General features: G+C 34.4%; 3 protein-coding genes and 1 long non-coding RNA gene across 13 annotated transcripts; 3 read left to right on the top strand and 1 right to left on the bottom strand.

Annotated features, from left to right (window-relative positions):
- The first annotated feature begins 1,236 nt into the window (after positions 1–1,236).
- On the top strand, positions 1,237–2,187 carry LOC145640688 (uncharacterized). Its single transcript, XM_081691923.1, has one exon. It carries the CDS (start codon positions 1,237–1,239, stop codon positions 2,185–2,187), a length of 951 nt encoding a protein of 316 aa, XP_081548049.1.
- LOC145640687 (uncharacterized) lies at positions 2,188–4,365 on the top strand. Its single transcript, XM_081691922.1, has one exon. The coding sequence runs from the start codon at positions 2,188–2,190 to the stop codon at positions 4,363–4,365; it is 2,178 nt and encodes a 725-aa protein (XP_081548048.1).
- Positions 4,366–5,514: 1,149 nt separating this feature from the next.
- Positions 5,515–12,139, top strand: LOC145639615 (uncharacterized). 10 transcript variants are annotated; one of them, XR_014114911.1, is made up of 5 exons: positions 5,515–5,960; positions 6,291–6,349; positions 6,720–9,512; positions 9,825–9,869; positions 11,782–12,139. It is a non-coding gene; the product is annotated as an uncharacterized LOC145639615 (long non-coding RNA). The 10 variants fall into 10 exon arrangements; XR_014114910.1 differs by having other exon boundaries at positions 11,446–12,138; XR_014114919.1 differs by having other exon boundaries at positions 6,720–6,769; positions 7,851–7,962; positions 9,357–12,128.
- A 1,773-nt stretch (positions 12,140–13,912) lies between these two features.
- On the bottom strand, positions 13,913–18,820 carry LOC145639614 (protein ABIL1-like). Its single transcript, XM_081690900.1, has 9 exons — positions 18,399–18,820; positions 16,388–16,470; positions 15,883–16,033; positions 15,633–15,732; positions 15,428–15,520; positions 15,252–15,333; positions 15,046–15,101; positions 14,851–14,954; positions 13,913–14,493 (listed from the first exon to the last, which is right to left on the bottom strand). Exons 1-9 carry the CDS (start codon positions 18,489–18,491, stop codon positions 14,332–14,334), a joined length of 924 nt encoding a protein of 307 aa, XP_081547026.1. The 5' UTR covers positions 18,492–18,820; the 3' UTR covers positions 13,913–14,331.
- Between the last annotated feature and the right edge of the window lie 1,533 nt (positions 18,821–20,353).

Below are 20,353 nucleotides of genomic sequence, written 5' to 3'. Positions count from 1 at the left end.
GGCGAAAGTAGTGGAACTTCGAACACTAACCATCATAATGTAATGCATGTAAACACTGTTGATGAACGAATAATTAGGCAAAGAGTGAATCCTCGATCTGCAATAAATTTTCACGAGCGAAGAGGAGTCCCAAATGTCCAACTTTGTCCTCCAAGACTATGTTCACATTGTCAAGCTCGACTTTTTCATAAAGAATCATCACAGATTTGTTGTATGTCCGGAAAGATAATCTTGCCAATTATACCAGTTCCTGCAGAATTGTTATCATTATACACTGATCAAATACATATTGGAGTGGATTTTAGGTATAATCTTAGAAAACTAAATCACATACATGCCTTCACTTCCATGTGTGTTCACATAGATGAGAGTTTAGCAAATGCCCAACAAGGAGTATATCTTTCGAGCTCAAGGTTCCATATATCATAAGATAGGTGGTTTACTCCCTAATGGGTCAGATTGTCGACCACGATTCCTTCAGTTGTACATATACGACACTGAACATGAGATTGAGAATCGATTAGCAGAGAATAGCACGTTGCGACGAGACATTATACAAAGAATCAAAGCTATTCTGGATCAATGCAATCCATTTGTCCATACTCTTCGATCTCTAGCACATCGTGAAGACATATAACAATGTGCACTTCACATTCGCGAACAACCTTCAAATCGGCCACAATATTGTTTACCATCTGCTTCCCAAGTTGCTGCAGTGATTATCGGTGGAGAAGAAGTTGCAAACTTGAATCCGAGAGATATTTTAGTCCAGTCAAATAAATTCTGGTGAATTAATGACTATCATGGACACGGCAGGATATTATGATCCCCTACAATATCCATTACTTTTTCCGTATGGTTCTTATGGATGGTCGATTAATAGTGTTGACAATAATGGAAGAACAATTCCATGTCGAGCTTTCTACGCTTATTACTTCCAAGTAATGATACTACACTCACATATTTTCGTAATTATTTCTAATCCATGTAGATGATTTTTATTGCAGATACATCCACATTCTATTTCAATCATCTTGCTTGCACAACGGCTGTTCCAACAATTTGTTGTTGACAATTTTGTCAAAATTGAGGCTAATAAGCTAAGATGGATCCGAGACCATCAACATACCATAAAGAGCTGAACTATACCAAGGTTTACAAGATTGTTTGGCTGCTGGAGAACTAAATCCAGGTATTTTTTTAAAAAAAAGTTACATATATATAATTTAAAACATTATGGTTACTACAAATTTCCTTATTAGTTTGCTAAAATATACTTACCCTAAATCACTAACAGTAAATGTTGGGAAAACAACCGTCTTACCTTCTTCATTTGTTGGAAGTCCAAGAGACTTGAATGAAAGATATCAAGATGCAATGGCATTAGTTCTAAATTATGGAAAGCCGGACCTTTTCATCACTATGACATGCAACCCATCATGGAAAGAAATTGTGGAAGAGTTATTACCCGGTCAAACAACACAAGACCGACCTGATTTAATCACTAGGATATTTCATGCAAAATTTGAAGAGTTCAAGAGTGATGTTGTTGATAAAGGCGTCCTTGGGAATGTTGTGGCGTATGTCTATGTCGTTGAGTTTCAAAAAAGAGGTTTGCCACATGTTCACATGTTACTCATTTTGGATGAAAACGACAAACCAAGATCGCCCGAAGAATATGACAAAATCGTGAAAGCTGAAATACCAGATAGAGATGAGGAGCCACAATTGTATAGTGCTGTTCTCAAACACATGATCCATAACCCATGCGGTGTTGGACACCGAAATTCATCTTGCATGGAAAATGGAGTTTGTAAGCGAAAATTCCCAAAACCATTTTCTGCAAGCACTATTCAAGGTGATAACTCCTACCCTGTTTACCGTCGTCGCGGTGATCGTGTTGCTGTGCCTTTGCATGAGAATAGCTCAACCTATGTTGATAATAGTTGGGTTGTTCCCTATAATCCATGGTTACTACTAAAGTATGATTGTCATATAAATGTTGAGATTTGTAGCAGCACCAAGAGTGTCAAATATCTGTACAAATATGTGCACAAGGGTGTTAATCGTGTTTCCATGGAAGTACGAGCAGGAGCAGATAACAATGAGATTCAACAATTTGTGGATGCTAGGTGGGTTTGTGCACCCGAAGCCTTATGGATAATTTATCAGTTTCCAATCACTTGAATGTATCCTTCTGTGGAACGATTACAACTCCATCTTCCAGATAGACACCAGGTACGATTTAATACTAATCAATCTATCGAAGATATCCTTCAAATGCCAGAAAACTCCCAAACCATGCTCACAGAATTCTTTAAGATGAATGCCATTGATCCTGAGGCAAGATCTTATCTCTATAAAGACTTTCCTCGGCGTTACCGATGGATGACATCAACAAAAACATGGAGGAAGAGGAGGAATAACCTGAAAGTGATTGGAAGAATATACACAGCATCACCAATGGAAGGAGAGAGATTTTTCTTGCGACAGGTACTTAATCATATCAAAGGCCCTGAATCATTCCAGCATCTACGAACCGTCAATGGAGTTACCTATCCCACTTTTAGAGAAGCAGCTGAAAAATTAGGTCTTATGGAGAATGATGCGAGCATTCATGATTGTTTACAAGAAGCATCAAACTCTAAAATGCCATCTTCATTGAGAAGATTATTTGCCACGATATTGGTTTATTGCCAACCAAGTGGTGTTCGTGCTTTATGGGATGAATTCTTCCATTTTATGGCTGAAGATTATACTTTATCCAATCCTCCAAGTACATCATTTGTTCGTGACTCCGTTCTTTACGACATAGATCACATGTTGAAGCAGTTGGGTAGCACTATTAGTGACTTCGACCTCCCTGACATAAGCATGCAACTAGATGGCAACATACAATTAGCCAGGGCTATACATGAAGAAATCTCCGCTCCCATTCCACCAGAAGATGTGCATTGCGCTGAGCATCTTAATGATGACCAACGCCATTCATTTAATGTCATAATGGAAGCTATAGATGGAGATAAAAATCAAATTTTCTTCTTAGATGGTCCAGGTGGTACAGGTAAGACCTTCTTATATCGTGCCATTCTTGCAACTGTTAAGCTTAGAGGGAAATTTGGTCTTGCTGTAGCTAGCTCAGGTATTGCTGCCACGTTATTACATCGAGGTAAAACAGCTCATAAAACTTTGGGGATTCCAGTAACATTGCATGCTTCATCAACGTGGAAGTTTAGCAAACAAGATGTTGAAGCACAATTGGTAAAGCATGCAGCTATTATTATATGGGATGAAGCTACTATGACTCACCGACATGCATATGAGGCTGTAGATCGTAGCTTGAGAGATCTAATGGAGGTTGACTTTCCGTTTGGTGGAAAGGTTGTAGTATTTGGTGGAGATTTTAGGCAAATTCTTCCAGTTGTGACTAAAGGAACAAAAGCTCAAACCATTGATGCATGTTTAGTTAAATCAACACTTTGGAGGCATGTTCAACAACTTCACCTCACTCAAAATATGAGATCCAGACATGATGAAGAATTTGCAGCATTTCTTTTAAGAGTTGGTGATGGAAGGGAGCCTGTAGTTAATGAAGACATGATTAAATTACCATCTTCATTATGCATCCCAAATGGCAACCAGAACTCGATTGATAACTTAATCCATCAGGTATTCCCAAACTTACCTGAACATGAAGGGGATGTGACATATATGGTAGATAGGGCTATAATAACTCCGACAAATGATGAGGTTGATATGCTAAATGAGAAGATACTAAATGATTTTGCCGGAGATGAAAAAATATATTATTCCTTTGACTCCGTTCCAGAAGACCGTCAAAATCTTTACCAACAAGAGTTCTTAAATTCATTGTCATTTGGTGGTTTGCAACCACATCTTTTAAGGTTGAAAGTTGGATCACCCATAATGCTTTTGCGAAATATTGATACAAGTAGCGGCCTATGCAACGGGACAAGGTTAATATGTTGTCAATTAATGAATCATGTTATAGAGGCTGAAATCATGACTGGACATTGCAAAGGTACACGAGTATTCATTCCACGCATTCCTTTAAAAACAGCTGAAGATGCAAAGTTACCATTTGAAATGATTCGAAAACAATTTCCAGTGAAATTGTGCTTTGCCTTGACCATTAACAAATCTCAAGGTCAAACCATTCCTCATGTTGGTATTTATCTTCCCAAACATGTTTTTAGTCATGGCCAGTTGTATGTTGCATTATCAAGAGGGACTTCCCAACAAACGACCAAGATCTTGGTTACTAATGGCAACATTCAAGGAAAAGATGGTGTGTTAACTAAAAACGTTGTTTATAAAGAAGTTCTCCTGCCTCATTTTACTTAGCAGTTTAGAAACACGGTAATTAATATTATGCTTCACACTATTTTTTTTCCAAGTATTATCTTTTGCAATTGTTATATACATCTTATAACTAGATTCTAATATATATTTTTTTTTTAACATGGTGCAGGATAGACAAATTGTGACGAGCATATTGTATGAACAAAATTACTGCGCCCGGTGTTTCTAATGACTAATGTTTGTAAACTTAATTTCATGTAGTAATTTCTGTTTTTCCAATCATGTATGTATTGCTACTACTAATTGTAATAATTTCAACCTTTTATTTTATAACTTTCACTACTATAATATTACATACATATTTCTTATATTGTGCACGGATGGCGTGCACTATCTTAGCTTGTATACATAAAATGTATTTCTGTTTATATGATGATTATATTAAAAAGAAGCAGAATTAGAATTAAGGAAAATAAGAGATTTTAAGAGATAATTAAAAATATAATTTTACCAATTAAATCCCCCCAAAATATAGTTTTTGTCTTAAATAAAATATCCGAAATATATAAATAATCCGAGTTTTTAAATAGGATAAATGGATAATAAATCTTATCCAAAATAATGATTAGTTTTCAAAATACTTTTGGCTCCAAAATTCAAATATTTTTTTGGCTCCAAATAATAAATTCACTAAAAAACTATTTTTATAAAATAATTCTTAATTAATTAATTAGAAAATACGTATGAAAATACGGGGTATTACACCTATATATCCCTCCCTTAATTTCCCCACACCAGAAAAACATCGACCAACCCTAATTCTTTTTCCTATTCCCTTCCCTCTATACCAAACCATTAGTAACACTATAGTCCTAATTAAACCATCAAAGTTGCAAATTCAAGTCTTCATTTGAATTTTTTTTCCAAAAATCAGATGAAAACCATTATTGTCTGAATATAAAAAAATAATTGCTGAAAACTCGATCAAAAGCTACAAAATTACAAGGAATAATTGGTAAAAATACAACTTTGGTTCGTTCGCTCAACATAAGTCATTCGCTCAAAAAGATCCCAACCGATCATTTAACCTGGTTTAACAGGTTAAGGTGACATGTGTCACTATATAATTGGCTGAAAAAAATATATAAAAAAAACCCAGGCCAGCTGTCAGAACCCCAACCACGACCACCCTCTCCACCACCTAGCCACGACCCCTTTGCAACCCGACATCTTCGCTGGCGCCTAGACGTAGTTCCTCCCCCACCCTAGCGTCGGTGACGCCCCTCCCCTAAACCACAAAACCACCCAAAACACCCATGCGGCAACCCGAAACCCCCCAAAAAAAACCCTCCGTCGCCCGAATTTAAGGGAATTTCGAAATTGCCCTTTGAATTCTCACCGACTTTCCTACTCCCTTCGCTCTGTTTCTTCTCATCTCAGGAAAAAGGCTCAGAGTAATTAGGGGAAACAAGGAGAGAGAAAGCTAGAGAGAGAAAATATGTCTTCCTTCAACAAGACAACAACGATGGCGGCGAAGAGCTCAAAACCAACGATCATCGATCCCTTCGACGATGGTTATGGGCTCCAATTCTTCTCAGTGTTTCGATTTCTCCGGTTTCGACGACGCGGTTGCTAAGGTTCCTTTCTCTTTCTTGTTCTAATTGGTTCGATGTTCATCTCTTCGATTAGATTCTACCTTTTTATATGAAGGTTGTTTTGTTTATTTCTGGGCTTGCGGTTACTAAGGTTACGGTTGTGGAAGATGATTTTCCGATCTCCATTTATAATTATCTCTCTTCTCTCTTTCTTGTTCTAATTGATCCAATTTTCATCTCTTCTCTTCAATTAGATTTTACCTTTTATATATGAATGTTGACTGATTTTTTTTTTTTTTTTTTTTTTTTTTTTTCTGTTTATTTTTCCTTTTTTTCTCGTCCTCCCGTTTCTCTATTTTCGCTCTAAAATAGGCCGAAGGAGAAGATGGAGCAAGGTTTGGTGGACTCGAGTTTGAGGTGAATATACTCAGGTATTATTGGAAGTTTGGTCTTTTTTCTGTTTTTTTTTTTAAAAAAAATTTCTTGAAAATTTTTCTGATGTTGTTGATGTTTGTTTGTGTTTTGTTGAATTGGTGGAATTTTGCTTTGATTGATTGAGAAATTTGAACTGTGAAATTCGAACTGTTTTTGGTAAATTGGTAAGTGAATTGGTGAGAGTTTTGAGTGGTGATATTACACATTGATGAAGTGTTTTGTTGTTAAAGAATTTTGGGTAATGCTTAAATTAGGTTTTATTTGCACCGTTATTGTTGAATTTTGTTTGCTATTTTGTTTATTATTATGTGTTCTTTTGTTAAATCAACTAAAGCAACTTCTGAACTTCTCTCTCCATTGAAGCAGCTTGACAGGTATTTTGTTGATTCTCCGATGCTTTTATCTCTGATCTCCAGGTATAATTTTATCTCCTTTCACTTTTGTGTTCTAATTGGTTCAATATTCAGCTCTTTAATTAGATTTTTCCTTTTGTTTGAGTGCTGACAGATTTAATTTTTGTTTATTTCTGATTTTCTGGGTCTTTTTTTATAAAATAAATAAATAAATAAAAAATGCTTCTGAGTTTAATTCATTTTTTGCTGAGTGCCAATTTCCTCCATCAAAGCAAATTATTGATGTAAGATCTGTATCCTTTTTATAGTCATCTAATTTCAATTTGACAATATAGGGTATAGCTTTTGTATCGAATTGTCTATACCCATATTACTTAACTTCCATAAAAAGAGGAAAGACTGTTTGATTACTAATAATTTAAGTATTTGTGTAGTGAGTATTGAAGGGTTTAGTTTATGATGGTGTTTATATAGATTTGTGGATTATGGATTGTTTGTATTTGTATTATTGTAGCAAGATGAGTTTAAAAGTTCCGATTCAAATGAATGAGCCACCAAGGCCGAAAGTCCAGTTATTTGTTAAGGTATTAACTGTTTCGGATACTAGCACTCATGTAGGATTCTTGGTCCTTTGCAAGTATGCCGACGATTGCTTGTCTCCCTTGGAGGGACATATTATTAGTATTTTTAATTTGCTTTGGGGGGGGGGGGTTGATTAAGATCTGAGTTTAGTGTGATTATGACTAATTTTATAGTTATAATAGGATTGAGTTAGTGATGCTTGTATTATTTTAGATTTCTTTCTTACATTCAATAGTATTGATAATTAGTGGCATGTTTTAAATTTGGTTGAAAATTTGCTATTTATTTTATTACCTTTTGTCCTTTTGAGATTGTGGTATTGTTCTAGAAAATAGGAATATACATGTCAATGAATAAGTGAAATGTTAAAGTTTGAATTTTATTTGATTGTTGTATTTGTAGGATTTTGTATAGGTTGTTTAAGTTTGAATTTATTTGATTGTCAATGAATAAGTGAAATGTTAAAGTTTGAATTTATTTGTTGTTGTATTTGTAGGATTTTGTATAGGTTGTCTGCAAATGGCTTTTAATTTTTTAATGCACAGTTGCTCAAATCTGTCAGCTAGCCCAGACCTGAGATGTAGTTCTCGGTTGAGTTCCAGGGGGAAAAGAGGAGGAGATCGAGAAGAGAGGAGGTTGATGTGGAATGCGGTGGACGTTTTTTGATACTGCTGGTTGTTCTGCTTCTCCAGTTATCTTTTTTTCCATTGTGGCTGTCCGACTCTCCACATCTATACGTGCTTGTGGTCTAATTCTTGAAATGTAATTGGAAAATATGGAAAACCACTTTGTGCATGCTATGCCTCATCTTTGCCTGTGAGAATATGCTTACTAGAGTTTGGGTAGGAGGTTGCTTGATTGTCATTGAGTATAGAATTGCTGCTGATTTTTGTTTAAATGAAGGCAACTGGCCTTTGGCCATTTCTTTCAAATTGATTAATAAAATAGATAGAATAACTTTTCTTGGTTGTCTAGGATAAAGAGTTTTAGTAAGTATCCATTCTTTCTAATTGTGCTTATTGTATTGGCTTTTGTTAAAACTTAAAGAATTTGATATATACATAATCGAATCAAGTGCTGGAGTTTGAATTTCTATGGTTATAAAAGTAATTACAGAGTAAAATTTAGCTATATACCAAAATTTATTTCTATAAAATTACTGTTGTTTTCCTTGTTGCTAATTTTGTATTCTTTATATTTAACATTAGTGGTGTTGATATAATTGTTATCTTATTCATGTGTGAAGTATAGTCTTATATTAATGAAGAACAGCTCTAAATAATTATCACATTTTGACTGCTTACTAACCGCTATATCTAATGATTAAAGTTAATGGGCAATGATGATGCTCAAAGGTTGACTTTTTTTTTTTTTAATAGATAGCTGATGTAGTTGATCTAATTGATGCATTTATTTGAAGATTTGCTATGTGAGTTATGTAATGCTAATCTTATTTTTATTTTTTGGTTAGCAAGTAAGGTGGCAAGGATATATTACTGATGAACAAATCAAAAACAGGATAAGGGCAAAGCCCTTAAGTACACCAACAGTCTAACACAGCCTAACCTAAACAAAGAGATTACAACAAAGCAAAAATAAATTCACTTGATATTTTTTTCCTTGTAGATTAGCGTACATATAAGGTCCAATTTTAGTCAAATTAGACAATTAGATTAGATCAGAAAAAAAAAAAAAAAATTTCAGATTACATAAGCAAAAAAAGGTGAATTAAACATAGCCTAAGATAGCCAATGTATGATGATTGAATGGGATCCTTTCTTGATTGATGTGTTAAGCATTTCTTTTGTATAAATTTAAAATATACCTCTGTAAACTTGTGGAGAAACAAATGAACTTGTAGAAATTTTAACTAACCGAAGCTGATGACTGTTAGAGAGCATATAGGACTTAACATGCCTTCTTTTTTTTGTTACAATGTTAGACTTTTAGTGGAAACAAGCTCTTTAGTTTTACAACAAGCAAGCTTACTTGAACTATTTTTTGATATTTAGAATGATGTTATTTATTTTAAATGCCTTCCAACGAGTTTACGAAATATGTGTTCCAGCCTTGGAAAGAAAGAATGAAGGAAGCCTGTACAGACCTGATTTGGTTGCTAGAATTTTTAGAGCAAAATTGATTGCACTGAAAAAAGAGATCTTGGAAAGGAAGGTCTTTGGAGAAGTTGCTGCAATGGTGTATGTGGTTGAATTTCAGAAAAGAGGTTTGCCACATGCTTATTTTTTAATTATTCTAAAACCTGAATATAAGATGAAATGTCCTGCTGATTATGATAGGTTTGTTTGTGCTGAAATACCTTCTGAGACTAATGCCAATCTTAGGAGAATTGTCTCTGTGAGTGACTTCTTGCGTTTATGCGAAATAGAAATGGTACCGGGAACCTAATTCTAATAATTGTGATCCCCGCCTAGACGATTGTTTGGCTAATCAATGTTTTTGAGATCCAATGTATCGATCATTCTCTATATTGAGTTGTGGTTGTTGGATAAATGTTAATTTGTTTTCTATTGTGCAGCTTAACACTGATAAGAGCCCTTTTCAGAGAACATCTGTGATTCAGGTAACTTTTTAATGCCTAGGTAGCTTTTTTTGTTTTTACCTATGTACTTTAGAAGGCTTCTTTTAAGTAATGCTCAAGCGGCTAAGCTTATGAAAAGATGCAAGAAGCAAGGAGCTGTCTACTTGGGGGGACTTTTCCTTTTAAGCTTATTCTAGGCATTGATAGTTGAAAATGAATTCAAATTTGTCATCCCCACTTTGCTAATTATCATTTGTGGTTATGTGTTACATAGTATGTTTATATACCCTTGTCTTACGATGTACGAACCTCTTTTATCATATTTACTTTTTTTTTCCTATTGCGAAGAAAAGATGGAATAGGATAACAAGGTATAGTCCTGAGAGGACCATCCCAAATTTTCATTGGCTAGGCCAATAGCAAAAAAAAAAAAAAAAAAAAAAAAAAAAAAAAAAAAAAACCCATATTTTAACGATTGTGATGTGTATTTGATTAAGATATCTAATCCTAGAGTAAAAAAGAAAATATTGTATTTCAATTTTATTTAATATATTTGTGTAAATATCTTTTAGAATAGGGACTATCCTTATTTCAGTTAGTTTCCTAAAATTTTCTTGATTTGTCTGCTTTATGCGTGCCTTGAGAGGCTCTTGAGAGGCTGAGATTCATACCCTATGACTGACTAACATAGATTTTGGGCTACTGTTCTTTCAAATTTCTAATATAGACACAAATGGATATTTCATATGATTGGGTTATGATTGCACGTGAATCGATGTGCAGAGATGTCAAGATAGATAGACAAAATGAGTTTAGATGTAATGTTACTTCATTCCTAGATAAGTCACACAATCGCACTTGGTTTGGAGATTAAGGACATTTTGTTTATCGTGAATTAAATTTTTAGAAATGGGTGTAGACTATAGAAACAAACGAAAGGGATAAAGCACATTGAAGGCTGATGATATAGGGCGAGAAGGGAAGAAAATAGAAGTGTGATTGTGTGAAGATTATATTGGGGCTTACATATTAAATCAAATATTACAAGTATCCTTATTAAGCTTAAAGAAAGAATTTATAGACTTGCATATTTCAGAACACTTAGACTAATATGAATGCTATAATGATTAACTTTGTTTTTTTTTCCTTCATTGTTTCATGAAGATGGTTGGGCTCTATAGTTACTTTGATGCATGTCCATAACAATATAATTAAAGCTATAGAAAAATAAAGTTAATTACTTCTATCTGTTTTCATGTTGAGGTAATTTTTAGTATAGTCATGTGTAGGAAATCTTTGGATGCCAAGATGCTTCTGTGGCTCGTTATAAATTCTCATCCCCCCCTCTTTTTTTTCCCAATTCTAGAATAATGATGCTGAACGAATAGTGGGTTATATGAATTGGTTTTGGGTTTATTTCTTAAGATATACTGCATTGGTAAAACCTCTCATCTTCCTATGCTTTGCTTTATACAGTATATTTATATTTAGATTAGAGAAATTGGCAGCACATTATTCTTTTGGAAAACATGATAGATAATGAACTTGGTTATTGCTTGTATATGTTAAGCCTTTTTGGTTGGTTAATGGCATGCTTTTTTTATGGCTGCTCGCACAGGCTCTCATGGGAAGACCCGCAATTTTCTATGGAATGCTTATTGTGTTATTTCTTATAGTGTGCTACAGTTGTCTTTTGAAACATTTAGATGTCTGGATTACTGGATATGCCCTACTTATAATTTGTCTTGCAGCTGGTTGTATTAATGTGATTAATATTTTAACCGGAAAATGTATCTATAGTGGTTAACATAGTATTATCCAAAGAAGAAATTAATATTGGAGGTAGTATAGGATATCAATAAAGAAAGATCAACAATACAAATTTTTGGTTAGAATGTGTGTGATTTATTTTATTTATTTATTTATTTATTTATTTTTGTGAATCCACTTGTAGCTCCACCACTTGGTCCTGGTATTCATTATTGGTGGATGGGGTTGGTCACTGTTTTCATTTTTTACGTCAAGCCCAAGTGTAACAGTTGGCATTGGCGGTGGAATTGACCTTCTTGTCTTGTTCATGGTTATTGGAGCGGTTTCAGCTGTTGTTTGGAGGTTACTTAGACCCAGCTGTTGTTTGTAGATGATTGTTAGAGCATAAGATAGCCAACCAAAGGACTCTATGAAGTTAATGTATTTTGTGAAGAGTTTTTCCATTCACCTAAATTCTTCATCTTCTACTTTAAAAGCAACATATTTTAAAACAGTCAACACATTGATCTATTTGCCAAATGAGTGCCTTCTCATAAACTACATTTTCAAAACAACAATACAATTCTTTCATATCTTTTACATTTAATCCATTTTTACACAACCTTAAACTTTAATATTGCATTTTCTTATTACTACTCGTTTTTATCACAATCATTCTAAAACAAAGCTATTCGAAAATTATTTAGGTAATAAGAAACCGTATTGCGTTTTAAAATAATATCTTAAACAATGGTATAGTTTATTTTTTGAAGGGAATGGTATAGTTTATTTCAAATCTTTAGATTCTAACCATTTCTAGATAACCTCACTTTAATTTTAATAATTGATTTTTCACCGATATTTCCCCATCTAAAATTTATTACTACTCTTTGTTATTACTTACAAACTCATGTATCCTTGCAATTACAAAACCCGAAGACAACCACAACACCACAAATATTACAAAACCCAAACACTACCACGATATTTACATATCTTACCGTCGGGGGGCACGCGCGTAGCGCGTGCTCCAACGACTAGTATATAATAAACAACTAGGAAGTAAGCACCCTGGCAGGCTAGCACCGTTTTATCAACCAAAAAAAAAAACCCTAGCACCGTTTTATCAAAAAAAAAAAAAAAAAAAAAAAAAAAAAAAAAAAAAAAAAAACCTAGCACCTTACCAAATTCCTCTACCCACAGCCGTATTCTCCACCCTCAGGTCTGTAGCCACCTCCAGTGGATTACATCATCTTTGTCTGCTCAATGAGATGGAGTCCAACAATCAAGCTAAAGGGGTACTCGTACTTGCTTTGTATTTTTGAGATTTGAACTATGTAATTATAAGAGTAGGTTTTATTTACGACTTTACGTAGTATGATGAATCCAATCGATCCTCTACACTACCTAGCTTATTGTTTATGCATGCATATTATTATTGGTCAATTTTGATTTAATATAATTGTACTGTGTACCATTATTATAAGATCAAATTCTTCAGTCTTGTACCGATTTTATTTTGATTGCACAATATCATCAGTTGTTTACACAAACCGGTAAGTATGTAATCCATTTCATTGTATTACTCTTTAGCCTTTTTAAGATAGATAATCATATATGTATATAAATAATCATGGCAACCTTGGTAAAGAACTTTTCTATGAGGGATGTGATCAGATGCAGCGTGGTTTGCAAACGTTGGATCAATATTGCAAGCTTTGAAGCACCCGTAGAGCCACCTTGGATAACAGTGGTTAATGTGTTATCCGACACCATACAAGATGATCAATATACTAATTGCTTTAGTTTATGGGGCCAGGAAGGTTCACTTGATCAGTCTATTTATAGACTCTCTGGTGCCCCTACCACCATTTGCAACTTAATTAGATCAAATCCTCCATCCTTTTTGATAACACGGTGGAGTTGTACAAGTAAGGCAATAAGGATAAATTGTGTTTGAGTTGAGTACATTCTATTGGAGATAAAGCATATTTCATGGGATTTTGGGGAGGAGGCCCTTCCTTTTGTGTTTCGGCAACAAGTTTCTCCAAAGTGCAGCAGAATTGCATCTACTATCACAATAATCTTAAAGGATACAGTTTCACAATAATTTCCTTGGAAGATGGAGCAACCAAACATCTTGACGTCAAAACGCGTGACGAGTATGCTCCCCTGGGAGATAGTAAGCTCATTGCACCTCCACCTCTCAGCTCCTACCAGCACCATGAGTTCTGAACAAACCGCGTCGGTATGATAAAGTGCAAAAGGGAGTGGCAACTTGGCCAACTACATGGCACTCCAAAGATCAGCCATTGAGGACCGATCAAATCTAGTAATTTCACAGATTCTTTCATTGCCATTTATGTACCAAACTCATAATTTCAAAACTTCTGAACATCTCAAGATATACATGATTATTTCAGCAGTAAACTATCACATTATTAGATTTACAAGCAAATGGATGCCACAGATCAAGCTATAAAGCTTTATAATAAGTCACTAGAATGCAGGGTTTTTTTTTTTTTTTTTTTTTTTTTTGGATGTACAGAGAAATTCACTGTTGACAATATCTTTCATCATAGGATATAAATCACCTGATTGGTAGGTATATAAACTGAGAAAGTCAAGTAAACATGAAAGCCTCAATCAGCTTCCGGCCAATGGTATCAAGGGCTTTGTACTTCTGATATCAGATACAGCAACTTAGAAAAACTCCTCTCAAACTTGGCAACAGAAGCATGTTCGTGAATGAAAGTTAAGCCACTTTACCAGTCCTGAGCTTCGGTGTTTTCTGTTTGACAAAGAAAGCCGACAGCATGCTTTTGTGGCGAATTGGGGCCTTAACAATCGCTTGCCGGGAGTTGGAGTTGTTAAAAGATTTGAATGGTGTCATGGCCTTAGAATCCGATACAGAATCCTGCAATTAGAAAGTATATTGTTTTAACTACAATAATTTGTACGTTAATGAACTTGAGAAGATATCTCAGTGCTTTATAACTGGGTGTCTCTAGCAGGGATGCCAAATGTAGCTAAATAATACCCATTATTTTGAGATTCTTGGCATTGTGCTAATCTTATAGAACGAGTATTATTAACAACTTGGTATATGTTATGAATTATGATTTATGAAACAAAATGTACTCGTAGATCATTAAAGCATCTACAGATAAAAATACTCAGGAAAGCTATGGACAAACTCAAAATCTTGTATATTCATAAAATCAGCATGCTTATGGGAAAAGCAGATATCACATAAAATATTATTTGTCATTACCTTAGGCATAGCACCATATGGTTGCATAGAAGCCCCAGCTGGATCTCCACTAGGTAGCTGTGTATGGAGCCCTGATGACTTAGCCCGAATGTCAGCCTCATTATCTGTACATATGACAGGAGATGAATATCGACTAGCTAAGCCTACTAAAAAATAATGTTATTGCGAGAAAGTTGAATGGGCTGAGTAACATACCTAGGAGCTGGAATACTGCGGGAGATCTAGGAGAAGCCTTTTGGACTTCAGAGCCGCTGCAAGGAAACAAGTGGGGTTAAGGTCTGCAATATTTAAGCATTTAGGAGTTTCACAAGAGCACACCAAGATAATTGATTGGCAACACATGATGAATTGATGATAGTACTTCTAAATCAGGCTAAAATTCCATGGTATATTGGACAAACCTGAAAACAGTCTTATGATTCCCTTTTAAGGGAGACTTTGATTCAGAGCCAAGGTGCCAAGAAAGAGTCTTTCCAGGTGAGCCTGAATAGTTTAACAATGAAACCAACTAAGCACATTAAAGAGGTATGATGACAGCATTTAAATCCTCAGATATCTTGAATGGGATATTAAGCACCTGAAGGATGAACACGAGGCCTCGCCTGGACATGCATTTGCCTAGGATCAGACTGCGCAGCAGGACTAAAGTGCACCTTTTTGTTGACAGAGTCTAAAGCAGCATACAACAAGATGGAGGTGTCAAAATATAGGCTCTGTCAGTTACAGTACAACATAGGAGACAATTTTGAAGGGCCAAAAAATTGTTGGACAATGTTCCTTACTTGGCAATATATAGCGTTTATGATGTCTTGGAATAATTGCCAAAAGTTGCTGCTGCCTAAGGCCTTCCATCTCCATATAAGTGTGGCAAGTGAGAAGTTTCTGAAGACAAAATGATCAGCTCCAAAATATAAGGAATAAAGAAAAGAAAAAAGAAAGAGATAAGTAAATGTCCTACCTAGGGAAACAGAGAAACGGGAAATGGCCGCACAAAGCAGAATAATTCACATGGTGATGAGAAAGAAACTATACCTGATTTAGACATGTTATTTTCAGCTCTGTGTTTGACACATCCGAAGTTTGTTGCTCAAGAAGGTCAGTCAATTTGTACGCAACAGTGCCTAGGTGGTCTACAGCATTAACTAGAGCTCGTACAGCATAATCTTTTAGGTTGTCCAATACCCTGTGGCATAATTTACACAAAAATCATAAGGGAAGACTAAAGAAAAAAAAAAAAAAAAACACAAATAACTCATAGAGTTGTGTGTGTGCTGTGCATGTGTACAAGTGTGAGTTCGGTTTGTTTCTTTTCCACAGTTATAATGGATTTAAAACTTATTGTATAAATATACAAAATTACGTTATCAATATTACTGTTTAAAACTCTATATGCCGTATATGGAAACATAGGATGATTAGGATCAATAAGTTTCATACTCTCTTGGGAGTTGGAATAGGGGCAGGCAAACAGATGATAAAGACTACACGACTGATTAATAACAAAGGTAAACTTGCAATAATTATACTGTAACATTACATTTGTTTCTGCTCACTATGAAGATAAGACTTCTCGCAGTATTCAGCGGCAGAGTAAAGCTGGGGTCTCAGATTCTTGAGTTCCTGTAAAGCAATTGAGCAAAAATGATCAAAATTAATTAGAGAAGACAAAAGATTGAGTTACAAATCCAATGACAAACAGACTCAATAATTGACTTCTTAGAAATAATGGAAATTTAGGGTATACACTTCTAGTCACTACCATTCTTTTTCCTCCACACTAACCAATGAGTTAGCTGCATTAGCATCTTTATTGGGGGAAGCTTAATATTAGTAGTTTTCCAGAAGAAAATAAAATTACATAACAGTAGGAATAATTACTGAATCATAGCATGTCAAGCACCATATATCAGTACCACAGCAGACAAAACCAAACTTGTTAAAAGGACTATAACAGAAAATGCAATACCTTCAGCACTTCGATTACTTATCACAACACAAAACCATCTTTATAATATTGTTCCCCACTTCTCATAAGTTTAATTGCTGCTTTAACAAATACAGAGTTCTAAGAATCCACATGGATCAAATTGAAAAAAAGGTGCAGATGTCCCTCCAGCAGGAGTGCAGGACATGGCTAATTCATTCAACATTGCACACTTTGATTATATCTACAATAAAGAGCTAAGAAAATGTTCAAGTGCATATCTCCTTCTATGTTTCACAGTATTGTTTGGCGTATTTATGCAACCTATTATATGCAAAACAAAGTAGATAGACCTTTGTAAAAAGTAATGATATCCCTCTTCTCAGTGAGATGTCTTGGTGGCATGAAGAGCTCCATACAACAAATTTAACTCAAGATTCTCAATCAAGCAACCATCCACCAAGCCATGAAGATTTCTATTCTGGAGGAAGATGGAGACAACAGATGTGGCTACAACATAAATATACCAAATTATAATAAAATAGTCACCATTATATCTTTATTAGAGTAGAAGTGCATCTAATCCCTAGCTTATTAAGCTTCAAACTTCATCTTACAATGAGCTCTGGACATCCTATGAGGCTAGGAAGCACTATTAACCATCAACTCACTTTATTACAAGTATAGCACCATGTTTGGATAGCTATTTTACTCAAGCAAAGAATTGTCAAATCCTTATCACTTTTAAACAAGAAAGGGACTTTATGAAGCTCTAGGCATTAAGCCCCTCTTAAAACACACCAAAACCGTTCGTTTTCTCTTTAACACTACCCCCTTACATCTTTGTATCCCAACAACATTAAGCTGACAATTTGCCTCAACAACCAAAAGAACTCCTCTATCATATACATATAATCCCTATAGCACTCGTTCTAACCGAGCTGAACACGCTCAATGTAGTTTCCTGAATGCAACATTCGTCAATTCATCAAGCTTTTCCCTGAATGCAACAGTATTTATTTCATCGTGCCCTTCCCCGGATACAGCAGCTAATCAGCTATATACATTTAGCATCTCTAGTAAAGCACTTGCTTATCTTGCAAACATAACTCGAGAAAGTGACCGCCAAAAACAGAAATGTGCCTTCCATTCACATCATCTCGATTCAAACCAGAACACCATCAGTATAATTCTACTAATTTCTCATTGAATAGTCTAATTGTTAAAAACATGGAAGCATTTGTCCATAATCTATCCAAACTACCAGTACAGTCTTTAAGATGAATCATGTTACTGTACATTAATTTTTAAAATTGTAATTTGTATGAAATAAACCATAAATATAAAAATAGAACTACACATTAGAGGAATTAGTCTATATTTAACAAAGAATATAATGAAAAGAAATCATTGATAAAAAATATAAGATCAAAAAAAAAAAAAAAAAAAAAATATCCAATTATAGCCAATTAATGATTCATCATGCGAAAATCACTTTATAATAATTGTATCATCAAGAAAAACACATAATAAGCCTTACAAAATAAAATAAATTAAGATGAAGCTCAAAAACATGGGAATCCAGATCTAGCAACAAGAAAATGAGGAGGAGAGAGAAGAGAACCTGCAAAGCTTTGACGAAGCTTTTGCTACGCTCCATGGAAGCTTCATCGAAGGTCATAGGATTAGGGAGAGCTTTAGGTTGCTCGACTTCCATATTTTCTCAGAAAAAAAATTGAAGAAATTAGGTAGAATCAAACAATGGAAGAAACCCTAGGAAAGAAGAAATCACAGAAAGCATGAAATTGAAGAACATTAAATTGATTAAAAGAGGAAAGAATGTTTTTGTAATAAAAGTTAGGTTTGGAAGGTGGAGTTAGGAGAGAGAAAGAGGAGAGTGAAAGAGAAGCAATCCCCGGGAAAATGAAGGTGAGCGTATTTAATATTAATGGGGAGATTCAGATTTCAGAATACAGATAAAGATGTGTGTTTATGAAGACGGTGGTGGATACTACTGTACTTGTACACTCAACTCAATCAATTATGAAGGTGGTTGACTTGACTATCCCCTATTTTAACCAACTCTTTAATTAGTTTTATTACACTCTACTCTATCCATTTTTTTTCAATTATTTGAAATTTGATCTATTCATTGTGTTGGCAAGAAAAATATTAATAAGGCTATCGTGCTTATTTAGAAGTGGGTGTGGTATCATATTATTCTTGTAATGATAATGAATAATTTTTAATTCTGTATTGATTTTTTTTTACCAGTATTCTACATTGATCTTGCGTTCAATTCTAACATCAATGTCATTCTTTCCGGTTTAAAAAATGCAACACTCCCTCTTCCGTTGGGTTAACAACAACATAAAATACAAAGGCATTAAAAAAAACATATGTAACACTAAAATCTCTATTTAATTTTGTTGTGTAACACTAGATTAATGGCACATTAGAATATCAATATGATTTCTATATTGCTACAAAAATTAACACAATACATACAAAGATATGTCAAGAATTAAAACATAAACTTTGAAAATATAAACATACTTCTGTATTGACGTATTATTTTTTGTTTTATACGAGTAATGATAAATTATCAATAGGTTAAAACAGAAAACATATAATTTATTAATAATCAGAAGTTTTTTTTATTAAAGTCTGAAACGGTTGCATACTTAGCGCAGACTTTTGATTCTTAAATCCCGTTGCTTCAGTTGGTGGTGGCTTGGTGCCCATCACCTGCTTCTGCTTCCAAATGTCAGTTGAGAGATATGATATTCTATTAGGCATGCTTTTACGATCAAAAATCCAAGCATATACTATACATTCATCCAAGATTCCATTTTAACATTTCTAAATTTGTAATATAGTACTCAGAGTGCATGCTCCTCAATATATATTTGCCCATAACATAAATCTCAGAGCCATACTATCACAATTCACAACAAGTGTACTAGGAGTTGCTAATCCTGGACTTTATCTCTTTGGTCTACCAAAAACCACACATGACAAAAATTGTTCAACTCATTGAACTCGATTTTTCTGTGTTGATGAGTTCTACATGGAGGGATGTTGGCATGAGATTCAATACATACTCGGAAAGACGATACGATAATGATAAGAAGCAATTCGATGACGCTCTAGGGAAGATTGAAGGAATGTAGTGTCTTAGCTGATAAAAGTGTAGGAAGGACATTTTGGCGCTTAAACATTGTCACTGATGCAATTCTTATTTCAGAAAGAAGAAACAATTATACATGTATATCTGTCGTTTTAATCATCATTTTTTCAATTGGATGTCATGTTGATGCTAAAATCAATCACCTAATCTATATTAATTAATAAGTGTTTTAGGCCTATTATCACCCTTTTCTGATTTTGTTAATGAGGTAAAGATTACGATCAGTAAAAGTAATTATGAGGCGCAGATTAATTTCTCATCAACCACCATCCTTAATTAATCAATACAAAAATGATGAAACACGATCACTTTTTAAAGATCTTTGTGGGGCCCTCAGCCATGTGAGCTCCACAAATGAATCCTTCATTTAAGGATCTTCATCAAATTGA

Source organism: Chenopodium album, chromosome 7, assembly GCF_948465745.1.
Source record: "Chenopodium album chromosome 7, dcCheAlbu1.1, whole genome shotgun sequence".
Classification (NCBI taxonomy): domain Eukaryota; kingdom Viridiplantae; phylum Streptophyta; class Magnoliopsida; order Caryophyllales; family Amaranthaceae; genus Chenopodium; species Chenopodium album.
This window is presented reverse-complemented; position numbering and strand designations above follow the sequence as displayed.